At 45.3% G+C, this 20,018-nt stretch overlaps 1 protein-coding gene across 1 annotated transcript; it reads left to right on the top strand.

Annotated features, from left to right (window-relative positions):
* Nucleotides 1-34: 34 nt before the first annotated feature.
* On the top strand, nucleotides 35-15,082 carry RNF4 (ring finger protein 4). Its single transcript, XM_039551109.1, has 8 exons — nucleotides 35-122; nucleotides 5,607-5,770; nucleotides 6,223-6,343; nucleotides 7,095-7,174; nucleotides 8,450-8,459; nucleotides 9,577-9,742; nucleotides 11,900-11,948; nucleotides 12,292-15,082. Exons 2-8 carry the CDS (start codon nucleotides 5,762-5,764, stop codon nucleotides 12,439-12,441), a joined length of 585 nt encoding a protein of 194 aa, XP_039407043.1. The 5' UTR covers nucleotides 35-122; nucleotides 5,607-5,761; the 3' UTR covers nucleotides 12,442-15,082.
* Nucleotides 15,083-20,018: the final 4,936 nt, after the last annotated feature.

Below are 20,018 nucleotides of genomic sequence, written 5' to 3'. Positions count from 1 at the left end.
GGCGCTGCCGTGCGCCGCTGCCGGCCGGCTCTGAGGTGAACGCGGCGGGCCGGGGGCTCGGCCGGGGGGAGCGGCGCTACTGGGCCCGTCCCTCCCGCTTGCCTGAGGGTCCGGGGCGGCAGGTGAGGGAGGGGAATGGGAAGGGAAGGAGGAAAGGAAGGGGAAGCGGAAGCAGCCGTCCCCGGCCGCAGTGGGGGGAGCGGAGGAGATGCGGCCGTTCCTGCCAGTGCGCGGGGCTGGGCCGGCGCCGCCCCCGCTCTGGCCTGAGGACGGTGCCCGACCCCCTTCCCCGGGTGCCGCCCTGTCTGAGGGGGTCCCCCGCAACCCCCGCCGAGAGCCGCATGGCGGGTCCGCCCTCCCCGGCCCGGCCGGGTGCTCCGGGGCCGGCTCCGCCGCCGCCCGGCTCGCGGGGCGGCCCCGCCGCTTCTGCCCTGCCCTACCCGGCGGGCGGCCGCAGCGCCAGGGTACAGGTACGGCTGGGCTACGGCCAGTCCTGCCCTGTCTTCCAAGGAAGACGGGCCTCTTCTTCTCCGGAGGAACAGCCGGGGCTCGGTGGATGTAGCTGCATGAAGTTGTTGCTCTCCCCTCCCATTTTGTGTGACAGCAGGAGTGGGGGGAGTGTTCTTTCCTACCTCAGCCCGCACCTGTACTTAATTACAGGATGTGGAAAGACTCAACTTTTTTTTTTTTTTTTTTTTTTTTTTTTTTTTTTTTTGCCTTCTGTATTTGGTTTCTGGGACTATTGACAGTGAGTTGTGGCGTCTCTCAAAGAAAGTTGTGCAAGTAAGAGCAATGAGGAGCTTTTCTTCTGGGCAGTGTCCCTTTTTCTTTGCTGTGTCTGAAATAGGATATATGGCTAATGGTGTGTTGTTTTGTTCTTCTGGTGGGTTTGGGGGTTTTTTTGGTGGTTTTTAGAACTGTTTTGGGTTTTTAGGTTATTCATGAACATGTCGTATTTGTCTGTAGATGTAGCTGTCTGCTTAGAGCGGGCATACTGGTGTATCTCTGTGGTAAGCTGGTTATCTCTCATCTTTACTCTTTTTATGGTGCCTCTCACCAAGCTCTTTTACTATGGGAACGTTTTACCTAATTTGGGTAACACAGATTCAGTTTCTTTTTTCACTGAAGTTCGTGTAGTGCATTTGAGAAAATGAGAGCATCTTTAAAGGTATTGGAAATACAGGATAGGAAGCTTTAAAAGCGTAAATGATTCGTGTGTTCTGTGGTTAAAAAAAAATTGAGACTAGCACTCTGTGACTGGTATGTGCATCTTCTGAGGACAAAAATCTTGTTATGCAGATGCGTCTTTGATACAGTATTTCCTGTTGTTAGGGGTACAAATAGACATCTGGAGTAGAGATGAGAAGCAAAGTCTTAAAGGCGTGGGATATCACGTTTTGACAAATTCGGCATATAACAGTGTTGTCAGCTGTGCTTTGCACATTCCCAATGTTTGGATTGATATTATTGGTTTCTTTAAGTAGGTACTTCAGTGTATTTGTCATGTTTACGATGAATACGAACTTAAGTCTTGTTTGTGTTAGCGAGACACAGGAAAACATCTCTCTCTTGCTACAGACAGTTTGCCTCCATTCATGTGGGAGACCAAAAATTTGTTTTGAGAGTGGTGCAAGAAAAGTTTTTAGTATTCTAGAGAATCAATTGGTTTTGAGTGGTAATTCAAACATGTTTAATTAGCTCAGCTTGAAGTCGGTGAAAATGTTGACTTTTTTGTAGAGGAAAAAACAAGAGACTTAAATGATTAATAGCAGTCGTTACCACTCCTAGTGTAAACATTCTTAATTTAAATAGCTTGACCTTTTTTTCTCAAATACAGTGAAAAGGTGGTACTTGTAGTCTTTGAAATGCTATTTGCTATGAGATCAACACTGCTTAGGAACAATAACTGCATGTGCAGAACTCTGAGTATGACAGGAAGGGGAGTGGCCTTTTCTGGTACTGTACCATCCTGCAGTGAAGCAATAAAAAGTCTGTAAAGTTAGAAGCCAATTTATTGGCTTGCTAAGTTATCTGCTAAGTCTTTACACAAAGAAAAGTCTTACTTTTTAAAAAGTCGTAATTTTAGAATTTTGAATTGATGTCTGAATGCATCTTGCTATAAGTCTCACAGATAACTGCAGCTGAAGCTGTGAGTGAGGTCACTGGCTGTCTGTGGTGGGGGGGAGGTTGTTGCAGTGATTCCTTTTGTTATCCACTCCTGGGAGTCTTGATGCTGGGTGGTTTCATAGTGACTGCTGGAAGAAGAGCATTATAGGGCTTATCATTTAACTTGGGCTGTGTCCCGTGTAACAAATTTTGTTATTAAATTAAGTGGTCCTGCAGTTTTGAAGATTTTTAAGAAGTTCTTCCTGATGAGTGTGTCTCTTAACATGCAATGTCTATACCTCTGTTCTTGTACGTTGCTAAACTTCATCTGTGGTGTATTTAAGAAATTAAGCTCTGCTTTGTTTTCAGAACATTTGGGCAGTTGATGTTCAATGAGGTTTCCCAAGTAAGCCAGTAACATGTGGAAATCTATAGCCCCACAGAAAAGATTTGTTCTTACACAACAAAAATGTTGCTGGATCCTAAGACTCCTTCCATAGTCTTAATAAATTCCAGCAGTCTGATTTTCTTAGTAAACAGGACTCTCCTGAGATGAGTCATTTTGATACTGATGAACCTGCCTGTGATGATTTGAGGTAGTTTTACAGTGATGAGCTTCCCTGTGGATATCTATTCTCAACTTAATTCTTCAGAAGCAGCTTCTGAAGAGGTTTAGATTTGAGCCATAGGCAGCTGGAACATTTGTACCTTGTATGCACTCTCTGCGTTAATTATAAAGAAAGCCAACTGTCAATGTTCTAAGGTTCTGAAAATTAAACCATCTGAATAGCAACAGTGTGCTCTGTCACTTAGGTGCTTCTGTCCTCTACTCCAGTTGAGGGCTGACACTAGATTCTCTGAGACATTTCATAGTAATCCTGTAAATAATCTGTTTCTTGGTATCTGGGTAAAGAAGTGGGTGAGTATTTAAAGTGGGTAGGATGATCTTACCATGTCTTCTATTGTGTGTTACTTCAGTTTTCACCATAATTTTAAAATTTAAGTTGGTTGGTTGGCTTAATTTTGTCTTCTGTTACAGTTCTTCTTTGGCATTTAAACCACTCATAGCCAAAGAAAATCTGTGCAACATTTTTTGTTTGGAGTCACCACAGGTGTTCCCCCCACGTTTTTAACGCTTTCTAAAGATACTTGGTCAACAAACCGTTGCACTGGGTTGTATTCAGTGTTAAGTCCAAAAAGCACCAGATCTTGTGAAACCTTGTGGGTGTTTTACATTCAAACCCATGCTGCCAGATGAATACAATAGGCTTATCTTTTGCTGTCTTTCAGCAGTGCAGATATGTCAATGGATCAGGTTGTTCTGAAAGGTTCTATTTAAAAACAGTTCTAACAACTTGTAATTTAAAATAAGCTTATATAAAGTTCATTTCTGTATATTTCTCAGGAGTGTGCACCAACAAACATTTCCCAGCTTTCTAACGTCCAGGTATTTTTTCCAATTCAGTATCTGAGGAGAATCAAGGAAAATGTCTCTTGGCTTTCTTGATGAAATAAAACTTATAAGGAATCTAATGGCCTAACTTTTTAATATACCTCATGTGTTGCTCAGTCTTATTCATCCTCTTGCTGTGTGCAGAAAACTGCTTTACCTAAGTAATTTTTTGTTTCATTTGTAGCTGGTCAGTGAAGATGGTAACTTGTCTTGAAGCAATTATTTTGAAAGAGCAGATGTGTAAGGTTTAGGAATGGTTCTCTCCCTTGCCCTTATCCCTCATTCCTTATGCTGTGTCTCCTCTTTCCCCTCCCTCTTCCCCATGTCTCCTAAAACCTCCAAGCCCATGAATAATAGTCATATGGAATTAGGAACTTGCACACCTAGAAAATGTGCTCACAGAACAGTCTCTCTGTTCTTTTTGGTTTTGTTTGGTTGGGTTTTTGGATGACTGCACCATTAGGCATGATCTTGTTTTAAAAGTTCTCATGCCTTATCCCAGAAACTCAGTAAAGTGAGTAAAATAGGATCTTCGCAAGAATGTTGGTAAGGCTCACAGAGAAGCTTTCTTTCTTAGCAAGTGAAATGAAATCTAGACCTTAAGAACAGTGGGATGAAGTGTTCAAAGAGAATTCTCATTACGTGGACACAGAATGTTATGGAAATGATTGCATAGGTGAGTCCTGCATTGAGGAAGCAAGAGACTGCAGTCAGTTGGCTTTCTCTGTTAGCAAGCTCTGAGCCCAAGTCTTCAACATCCCAGGTGACAACGTAAGACTATTTCTTATCTACCAGAAAAACTGAACATGTCAGTTTCGATTCCTAAAAAAAAGTGGGAGAGAGTGTTATCCATAACAGTTCCAAACATGAGATCTGTTGTGCCTATGGACTCACTGAGCATTCAGTCTGGCATATGTAGTTCAACTGGGGGGGAAAAAAAAGGCATATTGACTTTCATTTTGGCTTTTGAGCCAGTTTTAAAATGAAAAACTGTGAGAAAATTGATGAGTGGTATATTGTGCTGCTTAAAACTATACATGAATATAACTTTGGGCTTAGTAATAAGTACCAAATTCAGTGTGAGCATTTTTCTCAAGCATGTTTTGTTTTAATAATACCACAGTTCAGTGTTAGTGGGTCTCTTAAGAAAGTGATTTAAGAAATGGAGTAAGTTGAAGCGGAAAAAGTTCAGTCAAGTTTCCTTTAATTGAAGGCTGTTCCATGCCACTGCATGTTCACATGTTTCCTCATCTGGGAGTAGGCTGCAGCATGTGTGCTGACCTTCGTGGCAAAAACCAGTCAGCTCTGGAAGACAGTTCAGCAGTTCTTGTTTAACATAGTTGTTATTTTCCTGGTCCCTCCACTGCATTCCCTCGTGGCCACCCCCAGCTCCGCACTGTGTGTTGGACACGTGGTAATTGTACCACAGCCAGGCTCTAAGAGAGGACCTTCAGTACCCTGTCAGTTGCTCTGAGCTGCCTTTATGCTTTTCACCTCTCCCCCTTGGCCGGTAGCTGGGCATGCACATGTGCAGGTAACAGAGCAGCTACAGTGAACTCGTCTTCTCCTGCACATCAGCAAGTATTTTGAAACTGAAATTTGTCTGCTCACTTGCTTTAGATTCCTCTCAAGCTGTTTGGCTCCCAGCTGTTGGAATCTGGAGATGGATTGCAGAAGAGAGCTGTTCATCTGGAGTTTTAGGTTCTCTGAAGATGGCTGCTTATGACACAATTCCCACTGGTTCTTGCTCACAGATAACTGCCTCAAGCATCAATCAGTTGCTTTTCAGTTCAGTGTCATTGGGATTTCTTAATATTCTTCTAGTTTGCTGTCAAACTCACTTATTCAGGTGTTTAGTTCATGGGTGAGAATGGCTGAGGCTTCAGGCCCAGCTGCAGGTGTCTGAGGCTCACATACTGAACTTGGGGACTTCCCCCTCCTCTGGCTTTGGGCAGAAACTGGTGACTCAGGAACAGGAATCTTGGAGCGGAGGGTATTGGAGAGTACAAGAATTGCAGACAGGTAACTTCTCTCTTCTCTTTGATAGGTTTGGAAGAACACCGTCCTCTGACCTTCAGAAACCTGGAGTTTTTGTCAGTGAGCTACCTGAAGGAATCTAAGGAAATTATAGCTGTAGCTTCATTGCCATTACTTTTTTGGTGTTTGTACCTCTTTCTCAGTGGTTTTAGATCAAGAAACACTATGAGCACAGTAAGTATTTACTACTCAATGCAAACCTGAATCTTGAAACATGTTTTCCATTGTACTTCTGCGAACTTTTTTATGAGTTTGTTGCTAATACACAGGAACATAACTATATTGAATCTTCATGTAAGTTCAGTAAAGGTTTTTAATCACTCTAGATGCTAGCAGTAGTTCAGAAATGCTCACAATGTTAGCAAAACCTGATAAATTGTGAACTGGTTTCTCATTTGCAAACCATGATGATAGGCTTTTTCTTGGGGAGGCAGCTGGTAAGAGATCTGAATTTGGAGTGATGTCTTTTCCTTGCTGCGATCGGTTTAGGTAGCATACCACCTTTTGATGAATATTACAGCCATTCCTGAGTGTTTTCTGTATCCTTGTGTGCTTTCATTGGTGTTGCAAAGTTGAGGGCTATGTTAATATTGCACAGAAAATTCTGAGTCTTTGTTTTCTCTTAGACTCAACGGAAGCGCCGTGGAGGAGCAGTTAATTCTAGGCAAGCTCGAAAAAGAAACAGGCTCATGGCTTCTACTGCTGAAATGGCTTCAGAAGCAGAGCCAATAGAACTTGAAGAAAGTGGTAAGCTTTCTTTTGAACTGGTAAGAACAGAAACTACTTCTGGAGGGTTTGGGTCCAACTGAACATGTGTTTTTGCCAGTTTCTAGGCAGTTTACTGGAGAAGAAGGGAAACCTGATTTTAGGAATTGCCTAGTATGGTATTGCTAAACAACAAGCCTACTGAAAACTGATTTGGTTTGTTACTGAGCTACAATGCATTTGCCACTAGTGATAGATGGGTTGCATAGGAAAAGGTCCTCAAGTGCTGCTCGAACATCTGGATGTCTATTCAGATGACACAGGAATTAGAGCAGCTGCCACTACACAGAGTGGCAAACTAAATTTGGGAACTCCCAAGTTTGAAGAAGATAAGGAAAACTTATTATCATTAATTGTGCCCCATCCCTCAAGGGAACATGCACAGCACAATACTGTTACATCCTATTATTATATTCTGTATGATTCATGTTATTTTTCTGTGTGATAAACATTCTCCTGTGTCAGATGAATTGTCTATTGCTGTGTACTTGCAAGCTGTTGTCATCCAACAGAGCTGTGTCAAGAGCTTAGCTGCTCTTTTGCATTGCAGCTTGCTGAAGACAGGGCTGTTAAAGCTCTCTGTGGATTGCTGAGGGCAAAGCTTGAGTGAAATGCTGGACTTGTTCCTGAAGAGAAAATGGGCAGGAGATGGTTGAATCTCAGGCTGTTACACAGTGGCAGGCAATTTTCCTCCTTTTCAATCTCTGACCTTGATTCTAACTTTGTTTTTCAGCTGGTGAAGAAGTAGTAGATCTCACATGTGAATCTTCTGATCCTGTAGTCGTTGATCTAACTCACAATGATTCCGTTGTGGTAAGAAGTGAATAGCACACTTGCTAAATATTGTAGTTAAATTAGTTTTCTCTTGTGTTGCCTGATAGAATCTGACTTGAAGGGTAAGTTTTAAGTTCAGAATTGACTTGTCAGGGCATGAAGATCCTGTGTTACAGATAACAAAGAAGCTGCTCTGGACGTGGACTTGCAGTTCATGATAGGGTAGTATAAAATAAATTTTTGCTCCAGAACCTGGACTTTATATCTATCAGTCATAAGCAGTGTAACATAAAAAGAGATGCAGTTGATAGTTGAAGTTCTTCTAGATATATCAACGATAGAATCATAGAATTGTTCAGGTTGGAAAGGACCTCTAAGATCATCGAGTCCAACCATTCACCCAGCACTGCCAAGTCCACAACTAAGCCATGTCCGTAAGCACCACATCTACATGTCTTGGAAATACCTCCAGGGATGGTGACTTCAACCCAATGCCACTGGACTTCCCTGGGCAGCCCCTTCCAGTGCTTGACAACACTTCGTGAAGAATTTTTTCTAGCATCCTTATAGGCTAATGATTTAAAGAAAAAGCCAAGGGAGAGAAGAGTAAGTCAAGTAAGTTCAGCTTAATATTCCAAGAGGTCTTTAAAAAAAACTTTTTTTTTTTTTCTGCTCTTTTGAAAGCTAGAATAGTCTTTGATCCAGCTGACAGTGTTGTTTATCCCCTCAGGTTTGGGATGCCACTGCTGCTGTGCCAAGCAGGAGCAAGCAACAGGAATAGCATAGGGAGTATTTCTTGCTGGGGTTGTTCCTGAGCCTTTGCAAAGGAAAGGCCTCAAACTTAACAGCAGAACCTGTGTTTACTCTGCTCCAGTTCCACCAAGAGCGGGTTGGGGATTAGGCTTTTTTTCTTCAGCAGCTGCCATAATATGAAGCATTTGTGGACATCATGGCTGAATTGGCCTGTTTGAGGAGAAAGAGGGAAAGATTCACCTGCAGCCTGAAATCTAAAGCATGGGGCTGAAATGGGGGAGCAGGGAGGAGTGGATTCAGGTGGTTCATAAGGTGCCTCTATTTCTACTCCATTGGAGCAGTGGGAGCAGAACCATCAGCATCCACATAGTTGTTTACAGAGAACCATTTAATATACTACTTTTAATATTCTTAATCAAAATAAGAGTAATAGCCTACCATTCTTAGCTTTTTTTGTTGGAATTGCTGTGCTTAGCTGGTGTTTGTATGTCACACCAGGGTTGCATAACAAAGTCTAATTGTATTTTCTTTTCTCTCTCTTCCCTTATGTATTGATGCAAGATTGTTGAAGGTGAGTTGACATTTTAAAATTGATAATGGAATTCTCCTAAACGTAATTATTATTATTTTCTGTTTGCCTTTTCCAGTGAATTTGAGCAGGATTTATTGAAACTGCAGAGGGCCAAAGACATTGCTAAAGCATCTGGCCAGTGCCTTAGAGAATTAATCCAGTCTCTGTTAGTCACTATCAGAGGTTGTAGAAAGTGTATGAAATAAAATACATCAAAAGCTCCTCTAAATACTTTTTCTTATTTTCTAAGACAGAATTTAAGCCTCAAGGTGACCATAATTTTAATTAGCACTAGAATATTGGTTGTGAATAAAAAAATGTCAGGAGGTTTGTTTAACGTGTATTGCAGTGAAGGGACTAAAGAAAGTGATTTGTGCTCATAATATTCACTAGTCTAACATGCCTCAAATTTTGTAGTGCTAAGTATTAACTGGTTTTTTTACTTTAGATGTTAAAATAGTTACAGGTCTAAAGAAGTTAATCTTTTACATCTTTCAGACCTGGTTCTGATTACATTATTGGAGATGTATTAGTAGGTTGTCAGCTGCTTATCTAGAATGTAATCTGTTCTGTGCTGTGAATGAAGCAAGAGTAAGTGAAAAATGCCTTCATTGAAAGTTGTAGCTGAACACTTAGGCAGGAAGTGGCTTTAGTTTTGTGACTTTCTATATAATTTTAATTGATTAGTGCTTGATTATTTTTACATGGATACAGATAAAGTTGAGTTTAGTCCTTTCTCTCCCAGTACACACAACAACTGTTGCAGTTCCTCACCGTAGGATTGTAGCAGTGTCTGTCGGTAAGGATTGGGAGAGGAGGTATCTTCCCTTTATAGGGGAGATGGATTCACAGCTAGTGTAATTGCATGGAACGTTTGACACTGAGGATCTTTAAGGTTAAGTTTTAGCTGTTTGTAGGGTGAAGAGAGCAAATGCTTTGTGTCAGTGTGTAGCAGAATATTCACGTCTGAACATGTTCAGCTTTAATATTTGGAAACTAGTTTGTTCAAGATTGCTTTTAACCCAGCTGAATATGGTCTAATCTTGCATTTCAAGGATAGTTCCAGGGAGAGAGGGAGATGTAATAGTATAGCTAACTTAACAAAATTAAATTACAGAGAACCAACGACAAAGGAGAAATCTGAGACTAAGAAGCCAGCGACAGTCAGACAGCTGCGTACTGAGTAGTGATGATGAAGATGAAACAAGAGATAACGATGTGTATGTGACTGATAAAGCATCTCGGGAACTGGGACCACTGGAAGAGGAAACTGCAAGTTCAAAGTACGTATGCCTCATGACCTAGCAAACATTGAGTTGTGCTTCTTTTGAGACAGACAGGACTAAGTAGTATTTGTCATCACCTGACTTACCTTTGAAGCCTTCACTTACTCAGTTTCCTCTTTTAATGAGTATGACATCCCATGTTGCATGATAGTCAAATTATACCATTTTCACTTTAAGATGAAAAGCCAGCCCAAAACAGATTTACAGTTTTGTATACAGCCTTAAAGATGAGTGTGGGGTATGGCAAGGAAGTGGGGATTAGTAACAGGCCAGAGCTCATAATATATTGCATTTCCTTTTCCTACAAAGCTCCAGTAGTTACATTAGATATAAAATACTTGTGTTGGTGTCCATGAGGTTTGGTATCACAAGACTGGCAGGCAGCAGACTGGCAAATTCCAGTAAAAACACTTATGCATTCCCTGCTTTTTTTTACATACTGTGCCAGTTGCTGCCTTCCTTGAAGCAGCAGCTGTCCTTCCCAAGGTATATTTGCAAGGTGATCCTGGAGGTCGTGCTCTTATGGCCAATTCTTGTTCTGTCCCATGGATGTCATGGAGCCCTGATATGTTTGCATGTTGGATGGAGATCTTGCTGTTTGAGTCAGTAAAGTCCCCATTCTGCAGAGAAAGAGTAAATCCTGCTACAGTGTGTTAGACTAAGGAAATGAAATCAGGTGTCTGTGTGACTAGGCAAGTTGAAGGACATAAGAATTGTGATATAAACTTCTTTTAAAGTGGCTTTTTTTGTGGAGAGTGGGGGAGATACTGAATGAAGGGTTGAATGAAGCTGATGTGCTTTGAGCCTTTTGGATTACTGAAAGGCAGCGTAGGAGAGAACTTGAGTATGTAGCTTTTAGGTGCCAGGTCATAAATATGCCACCAAAAGGTTCTATGCTATTCTAATCCATAGTGCATTTTGCCATTGGAGTTGTAGATGTTTAAATTTTGGGTGTTAAGTACTTCATAAATACCACTAACTGGATAATACAAAAAAGTAATAGTTTGTTCCTTCAGCCTTCTCTGTTAAAGATTGCACCTTCCTGCTCTGTGTAGATAAGGCTGAAAAAATTCAGTGCTGCAGCATTTAACATTGACAAAAGGGTCCTTCCTGGTGCTGGGGATTCCCAGAGCCATCTGCAGTGTTGGACTCCTCATCCTTCTAAAATGATCATCAATTGTAATTTGTTACTGAAGTGTTATTATAGCTGCTGCCTCAAGAATTTGAGGAGTAAAAATGGGAGAATTAGTGGAGTTAAATTCTGTAGGTGAAACTAGAGGTAGATGTTAGTAGTGCTCTCTACTAAGATAACGACACAAAGGCCATCTCAAACTTTTTATTCATGTTTGATTAATAAATTACAAACTGTGGTTCAGCATGGGCAGTGATGTAAGAAAGCCATGTGTTTAGGGTAGAGAGTTCTGAAGATTTAAACTCGAGTTTGTAAAGAAAAGTATCAGGAAGCTCTTTTTGTTTCTGCTAGCTGATGCTATTCATTACTTGGGCTGGGACAAGTTCCCTAGGCAGCCGAGCTGTGTCTGTTGCAACACGTATGTGCAGTACTGCTGTCCTGGAGGCTGAAGGCAGCAGAGGCACGTCTGTAACCACAGCTCAGTAACAGACACTGAGTTGGTCTTTCCACCGTGGAATGAGAAATTTGGGCTTGAGTGTTTCCTTGTGTTAGTGTGTTCCTGACCTACATTTTATAAGGAGTTCTTGGAATGCATGTGTTACTGGGCTGTTGCTAAATTAGATTAGGGGATTTTTGAACTTCTGACAACCTCTTCCCTTTCTAGAATGACTTGTTTCCAAGGCACAGCTCAGTGCTTTTGTTACAGAGCTGTCACTGATGGCCTGTTGGAGATCAGTGCAGAACAGAGCAAGAGAGTGCTGTTAGTTCTTGTGCTAGACCAGGGTGACTGACTGCATCTTCCTCCTAGGGAAAACCTTTCCTTTAGTACAGGGAGACCCAGTCTTGTTATTACATGCCACAAACTGAGGAGTTAAAGATACACAGGAATCTTGAAAAGAAATGCATCATGGCTAGTCGGTGCACTCAGATGGTGACGTGACATTTTGTGTGTGTATAACCCTTGATTTGCAGTGGAATTAATGGTTGCATGTTCTTTCTTGTTCTGTTCTCTGTACCACAAGGCCGTCTGGCACTGTTAGCTGTCCTATTTGCATGGATGTCTACTCAGAGGTAAGGATCCACATGCTGTCATCCTTTATATTCTGTATGAGGGAGAAAGGGGCAGAGGGGGAGCTGCACAACTCACTTGGCCAGTGTGGGATGTTACAGAGAGCTGGCTTGAAGCACAGAGCTTGCCTTGAAGCTCATAGTAACTTTTCAGTCCAAGTCACTTCTTGGTGGTGGGGGAATAGGGAGGAACCCTTCCCAGAATGGCACTGAAAGATCTTCAGGTTCCTTACTATTCTAAGAGTAAAGGACAATTCCAGATATTCTAAGTCCTGTTTGCCTGAAGGCAGTAGACCAGCAAAGTTGAATTTTTTACTCCAAATGCCTGTTGTGGTTTTTCTTCCAGATTGTGCAAAGTGGACGACTGATTGTGTCAACAAAATGTGGCCATGTCTTCTGCAGTCAGTGCCTCCGTGATTCCCTTAGGAATGCCAACTCTTGCCCAACCTGCAGGAAGAAACTCACTCACAGACAATATCATCCCATTTATATATGAGTACTTTTGTTTCTCAGGACAGACCCAACTGGATTTTGGGGGAAATGTCATGCTTTCAGTGCTCTGAAGATTTAAAGAGCAGCAGGTTGTGCACAAATCCAAATAAAACTGGGTTTTTTGGAGAACAACTTGTATGTATCTAGACAGCTTTTTTATGGTCCAAGTTGCTTCTTGTTATGTTCCTGGTTATCATGTTACATCGATGACTGTCTCTAAACTAGACCAGCAGCCTAGACCAGGAAGGAAGCAGTTAATCTATTTCCTTCTACTTTTTGTAGTGCTTAAATGAGGGGGTGTGAATATTTTGTTCTTTCTTACTCTATGAATTATTCCTACCATCCCATACAGGTGTGGAATAGTTGCCTTTCAGAAAACAGATTAGCAATTTACAATTTCATTACACCTTTTTTTTTCATCCTGTAAGAAGCTCATGACTCTTGCTTTCTTGCTATCATCTTTGCCCAAGTAGAGTGAGTTCTGTACTGATGGGTTGTTTTTTCATAAATCAGTCTTAAATTGACAACAAAGGTTATGCAATAAAGTAACCTGCTGTTAACCAGCAGGTTCAAGTGTTTCACTTTCAAGTGTTTTGAGCAGAAGGTTTGAACATGCAGATGTTTTTATGAACTCCATGAGATCCCAAGCACATAGATGCATTGCAGCATGTACAATGTGAAAATAATTCCTTGATTGTTTTAACTGCCAAGAATTCCTGTATATTTTAATCCCAACACTGAATTTATTTTCTAACATGACAAGATGGTCTCTTGGGTTTACTTGTGCTGTAACACTCTTGTAATAATTAATGAGTATAGTCTTCTCTAGGCTTCTTGGTGATGAATAAGAAGCAAATTCATCTGTATGCTGTCCTCTTGTCAGCTGAATACCAAACTACCTACAGACCTTGCTGTATCAACTGTTCCCAGTGTAATGCTTTAAGTTCAGTGTGTTCACTTTGCTGTTCTCGCTGGTTGTTACACTGGCACCTGACTGGATGTAGCCTGGTGAATAGCATTGAAAATTAAATAACTGTACTGCCTTTATTGAGTGGAGGCTTTAAAAGGTATTTGGTAGCAATGTTGACAGCTTTTTAGAGAAAAGTTTAATCTCCCTTTGCCCTGAGGGTTGTCCAGTTTGCTTTAAATGCAGTTTTTAGAAAAGAAGTCGGGTATATCTCCTAGGAAAGACAATTCCTATAGTTGAGAAGGCAGAATACACCAGTTTATGCACTCTTATCCAGTCACTTTTTCCTCAGGGCTGAATTCTAAATGTCTACTTCACACTTACAGCTAAAATGTCCAGGCTGGTCTGGAATCCAAGGTGAGCTGATACAAAGAGATTTATGTAGACAAGATGATTAAAATCAGTGTTTTATGATCCACAGCTGCAGTAGGTGCATCTATGAAAAACTCCAGAATTAAACTTGGACACCTCTTGGCAGTTGGTTGCTTATAGAAACCATTACAAGAACCATTCTGTGCCCTGGTGCAGCACAACTGTAGGATGTTTAGTTAATGGTGGTATTGCATGTGTCTTTGCTAACCTGTCCTCGGGTTAGCAAGGCTTTCTTCCATGTAGGAAGCCTTTAATTAAAGAAGCTCTTCTAAATTAGCTGTCTCAAGGTCTGCCTTGCAACCCAAAGTAAAGTTGATTTTTTTTTTTTTAATTAGGTTATTTCTGGATATAGTAATAGAAAGTTTTGTTACATAAAGGCTGGCTCAAGAAATGCAGTACCTTCCCCACCCTGGTTTGGACTAGCTTTGGTTCAGTGCTGTTAGCAGGAATATGCAGTTTCTGTATTGTGGCAATAGGGTGACTCCTACAAAGTTGCACACACGTAGTTCCTATGTGTTCCCATGGGTAAGATAAGCTACAAGCAAGGACTACGGCTGTCTCAGGATAGTGCAGTGACAGTGATGGCTGCATTTGTGTCCCAAAAAGCAGAGAGTTGATGCTTAAAGCATTAATTGTGTGAAGAGAAGTAGCCCAATCTTAAAACTGTAGAGATGCTTAAGGGTCACAGAAACTACTTTCTCCCAGTAGCTTAACAAAGAAACAGTAAATTATGACTTTTTCCTGAGGTGGCTGCTGTGTGAAAGGAATGATCAGAAGAGGATTTAAGGGATTACTACTGAGGATGAGGGAGAGTCATTTAACCGTGCATCTTTCACAGTCTACTAGCCATAGCCTAAATGATTTTGCACAACTTCCTCCATGTAAATACCACTTTAGAGTTAGTGTCTCAATAAATAGATCTAATCAAAATTTAGATATCATAAACTATAATAAAAAGTTTCTAGCTTTTGTGTACCCTGTGAAGTGCCACAAATTTTGTGCATCTCAAAACGAATATTACGTCTCAGTACATGGGAAAAAATAGGAAATTCCTTACATGCTTTTTTCTTTAAGGGAAAAAAAGTCTGATATATTTGAGTTCCAGTATTGTTTCACATTGGCAAGAGCGCATAGGTAAAGAAAAAAATCTTTATATTATGTAGATGTCTGTCTTGTTGTATATAGTTCAATTTTTCCTGTATTTAATTGTATTCAAGTTTGTCAGCCCATCTATGTTCAACTCTGCTGGTAGGCAGAGGGTTCTCTTAACAGGTGGAAATAAAATGATTGGATTGATCAATCACAAGTGCTTGTTATTTTCATTGCGCTGTAGTCATTGCTTTGGGGGGAAAAAGTCCTGGAGACCAAAGCCTTTCAGGTGCTGGAACCAGTGTGTGCTGTGTGGGGCAAAGGAGAAGGGCACTGCCTGGGGCGAGAGGGATACGGGGATGAGAGGGAGAAGTCCTGCTCAAGTCGGGGGGAATGGGGTGATGCAAAGGTGGGCTCGTGAGTGGGGGAAGCCCCGGCAGCCAGTGCCAGAGAGAGAGCAGGGAAGAGGGTGGGAGGGTGTTGGGCCATCTGCCTGGGGGTCCCGTTGCCTGCTGGATGTGAAGCAGCTGCTGGAGAAAGGGCGAGGAGGAACACTGAGGAGAGGACTGGGCACAGTGTAGTTTCCAAGTCACACTAAAGCTCACTTGATTTTTTTCTTCAAAGAAACTAAAGAGATGCTGTTCCTGAAGGTCTTGGCTTATCCCTTCCAGGGAACCAGTGACAGCACAAGAGGACATAGTTCTAAGCTATGCCGGTGGAGCTTTAGGCTTGACCTTGGGAGGAAGTCCTTCACAGCAAGGTTGGGCATTGGAATGGGTTCCCCCAGGAGGTTGGTGGAGTTACCATCCCGGCAGGAGTTTAAGAAAAGACTAGATGTGGCACTAACTGGCATGGTCTAGTTGATGATACGGTATTAGGTCATAGGTTGAACTCAATGATCTCAAAGTTCTTTTCCAACCTAGTTAATTCCATGATTCTATGATTTTCGTTCCTCATTTTTTATTAAGTTCCTCCTAAAAAATGAAGGGGAAAAAAGTTCCCATTAAGGCCAGCTCTTTTGCAGACTCAGACTCAGAGAATGGTTATGGTGGGAAGGGAGCACTGGAGGTCTGCTCGCTACGCCCCCAAGGCAAACTGCTCTGGCAGATGTACTGTGAGCATGGGTTTGCCCAGGAGACTGGGGAGTGTCCCAAAAACTGGTAAAGGTTTCCCAGGAGGGGCCCAGCTGTGCTAGCAGCCTGGACAGAGAGGTGGCAGAAGAGGCAGCCAGTGACCTTGCCCAGCACATCTCCTGCCCCTACCCTTTGAGTCCTTTGTGATGTGGGGCCTGCCTGTGCCCAGAGGCCGTTCGGACACGGCGGGGCCCCGCCCTGAGCAGGAGGGTAGAAAAGAGCACAGAGCCCTGGGGTGCGCTGTCCCAGGTGAGCGCCTCTCTCGGGAGGCAGTATCTCGGTGGAGTACCTCCGTGTCAGACGACGTCCGAGATGGCTACAGACAAGAAGACCACCACCAGCCAGCCCAACCAGAGGCCGCTGAGATGGCAGAAGAGGCAGAAGGTAAAGGATGGGGTAACACAGAGCTGTCTTGGGGCCGGGGCCGGGCTTGCCGTCATGGTGGGAGCAGCTGTGCCATGGCAGCCATTTCCATCCCACACGGCCGCCACCTCGTCATCCTTCTTCTCCATACAGGTGTGTGACTGGGAGTCACGGGCAGCACTGCAAGAAAATGAGCGCCCTGACTCTTCTGCTGCCTTGGGCGAGCAGGCGGCAGCAGCGGGGGCAGAGAGCTGGGCAGCGGCCCCGCACAGCGCCAGAGGCCGCGGCCCGGCCCGGCCCTGCTGTGCTCGCTGCGGCGCAGTGCCCCTGCCGCCCTGAGCAGCACTGCAGCTGGGATCCCAGCCGGGGACACAGCGGCACCCGGCTCAAGGCAAGGACACGATGATGGCAGCAACAGCCCCAGCAGCAGGGGCAGAGAGCCGGCCAGCTCCCCCACACAGCCCCTGCTGCCATCCCGACCCCTTGCCCAGCCAGCTGAAAGCTGTCAGTGGGCAGGGGTCAGGGATAGCAGTGGGGACAATCCTGCCACTACCCGGGACCGAGGAGAGGGCCTGGTCCATGGACGAGGATCTCTGGGACATCTCCAGCCTCCAAGAGCTGTCCCAAGAGGAAGAAAACACAGACGAACCACCATCCCATGGGGAAGACAGCTGTCATGGGAGAACTGGGAAGGCAGCAATGTCCGCACCAGCTGCTTGTATGCGGCGGTCTTGCTGCACCCCCATAGTGGTTGCCCGGAGGGGCCCAGCATTCTTGGCAGCGTGGGCAGAGAGACGGCAGGAGAGGCTGCCAGTGACCTGCCCAGCACATCTCCTGCCCCAGCGGGTCCCATGGGCACCCCACCAGCAGCTGCTGCCCTGGCTGGAGCTGCTGAGGAAGGGGAGCACCATGTGCCTCCCACAGCCGAGGCACAACAGGCAGCCAGGACAGCAGCTTCTCCTGCCTTCAGCAAGCAGGTGAAAGCAGCAGAGAGCCAGGCAGCTTCCCTGCACAGCCTCAGCTGTTCCCCCAGCCCCTCTCCAAGGCAGCTGGAAGCTCTCAGTGGACGGGGGCAGGGGCCACAGTGGGAGCAGTCCTGCCAGCATCAGGGAATGAGGAGGGGGCCTTCTGAAAGCTGGACAAAGGCAAGTCTACAGACCCAAAGAGGAGCACAAGGGACACCAAAGATACCGTACTAAAAAGAAGGCCCCCAGGCTCCCCACACACCAGGCATGGGAAGAGTTCTGGAAGATTGAGTCGTGCACAGCCACAGGCCACAGCCCAGCTGAACCCAGCAGAACCCATTACGACGGGCCAAAGGCCCCAGCCATGCACCTGTCACAGCACCGGGACCCTCCCAGGCCCTTGCCAAGACCTGTGGAAGATCTTGGTCAGTGGGCAGGGGCAGCAGTGAGGGATGTCCTGGCAGAACTGCGGAGCGAGGAGGGGAGCTGGTGTGACAGTCTGTGCGACATGTCCAGCCTCGACACAGTCCTGACACCGCCACAGGTCGGGGAAGGCTCCTGGTCCAAGGATCACCAAAATGTGAGCAGTGGGGAAGAGAGCATCTCAGTGTCCTCTTCTTATGACCTGAACCCTCTGCACTCTTACACACTTCCTCCAAGAGGAAGAAAACACAGACCAATCACTGTCCCACGGGGAAGACAGCAAGGACACAGAATTGTCGCAGGAGGACTGGAACGCCAGCACTATCCAGACTATCTGGGTCAAGCCCTTCTTCCCGTCAGTCATGCTGGACCTCTGCTCGCTGCTGGCAGAACAGGCAGATGCTGATCTGCCCAGCACATCTCCTGCCCTGGTAGGTCCCAAGGCCACCCCACCAGCAGCTGCTGCCCTGGGCAGAGCTCCTGAGGAGAAGGAAGAGGACCTTGTGCCTCCCACTGCCAAGGCACAAGAGGAGGCAGAGACAGCAGCTTCTGCTACCTTTGGTGTGCAGGTGGCAGCACCAGGGCCAGAGAGCCGGACAGCTGCCCCACACAACCCCTGCTGCCCCCTGCTACCCCTTGCCCAGCCACCTGGAAGCTCACAGTGGGCAGAGGCAGAAGTAGGACGGGGTCCTGCTTGTGCTTGGTGCACCCCACCAAGCGAGGAGGGGTCCTGCTCCCAGGAACTCAGGTCAGTCTGCAGCATGGCAGTGCTGTCCACAGAGTGGGCAGAAATCTTGCCCATTGCAGGACACTGAAGCTGCAGCGCTGACAAAGACGGTGCCTCAGTGTCCCTCCCGTACGAGTCACGGGCAGAGAGCTGGGACTCTGGAGCGTGCACACCCACAGACGATGGTCTGGATTGGCTGGTGGCAGCCCAGATGTGTCCCTACCACATGAAGCCACCGCTCTTTCACAGGGGTACAGGCATGGAGTCAGAGGCAGGAAGTCTGCCAAATGGAAGGTGCAGGGAGGGATTGCAGGGAAATGCGGGCTGACATGGAGGACACTTGGTGGGAGCACGACTTGCTGGAGTGGGACAGGTGGTGATTTGAGCGCCTGCGAAGCAAGTGCTCGGCTACAGCTGTCCCCATGCAGCAGTCTTCCCCCTCCAGGAGGGTGCTCAGGGCACTGCGCAGGGCATTTGGGAGACAAAAACCCTCCCTCCACTGTTCTAGTTGTAGGAGCCTTCCCACCATGTCTCTGTGATGCCCACAGAGGAATGCGCACATTTGTACTTCCTCTTGTTTGCTCCCCATACCACGTCTGTTTGTGTAGAGTCATCCGGGGCAGGCCCTGGAGAAAGCCGATGCCTTGGCTGCAGTACCTGGAATGCCTTTGTGTGATTGCAGGCATCCATTACAGGTGTTGGCATGTGACTGGCAGCCTTGGGATGGTGTTGGACACTGAAACACAATAGTTTATGACTTAAACATTTTTGTGAAGGACCTTATGCCTGTTACAGCAAAATTGTATTACAAAAGCTGCAGAGAAAACCACCACACCCTGGGTGGGGCCCTGGCTGAGCCCCTACACCGCTCACTGATGAAGACAAAGTAACAACTCAGGGCTGGGGAAAAAGGATACATTCGCAGAGCACAAGCCTAATGCCTTCAGAGTGGAGACCCCAGCCCCAGGACTATCAGCTGCCAGGCTCACACGGACCCTCGCGCCAAAGGGTGGAGGGAGAGGGGCTTTGGGTGTGTGTTGGAAAAGCCTCTGGTCAGAGGTGAGTGACTGCCCATCCTCCACTGTGCAGAGGAGCCCAAGCTGCAGGGGCCCTTCACCCCAGGGAAAAAGCTTATCCACAGCAGAGGGGGGTTTCATGGCCCATCAAAGGGCCCCCCCAAAGGGGTCCCCAGACCCTGCACCAGAGCAGTGCAGCATGATGCAACAAATCCATAGTATTGCAAGGGACGTCAAACTGGCCCCCTACAAGGGAGGCACCTGGGTGTTCCCACCTGGCCCAAACTTATATTAATCCACTGGATTCTATACTCTTTGGTGTGGCAGCAGCAGCGGGTGGCCCTCACCACCAGAAGACCAGATGGAGGGGAGCAATGAGATGTCATTGGGAGCCTCAGAAGGGTGACGTGTTTCTTACCTAACCCCTGTCACCTCTCCCTGTTCCCCCACTCCCCCCCCCACTTCTTTCTCTTTTTCTTTCTTTTCTCTTTCTTTCTCTTTGCCTCTTTTACTATTAAACAAAATA

This window comes from Corvus cornix, chromosome 4 (assembly GCF_000738735.6).
Source record: "Corvus cornix cornix isolate S_Up_H32 chromosome 4, ASM73873v5, whole genome shotgun sequence".
Classification (NCBI taxonomy): Eukaryota; Metazoa; Chordata; class Aves; order Passeriformes; family Corvidae; genus Corvus; species Corvus cornix.
Note: the sequence above shows the minus strand (reverse complement) of the source record. Positions and strands in the feature narration are given on the sequence as shown.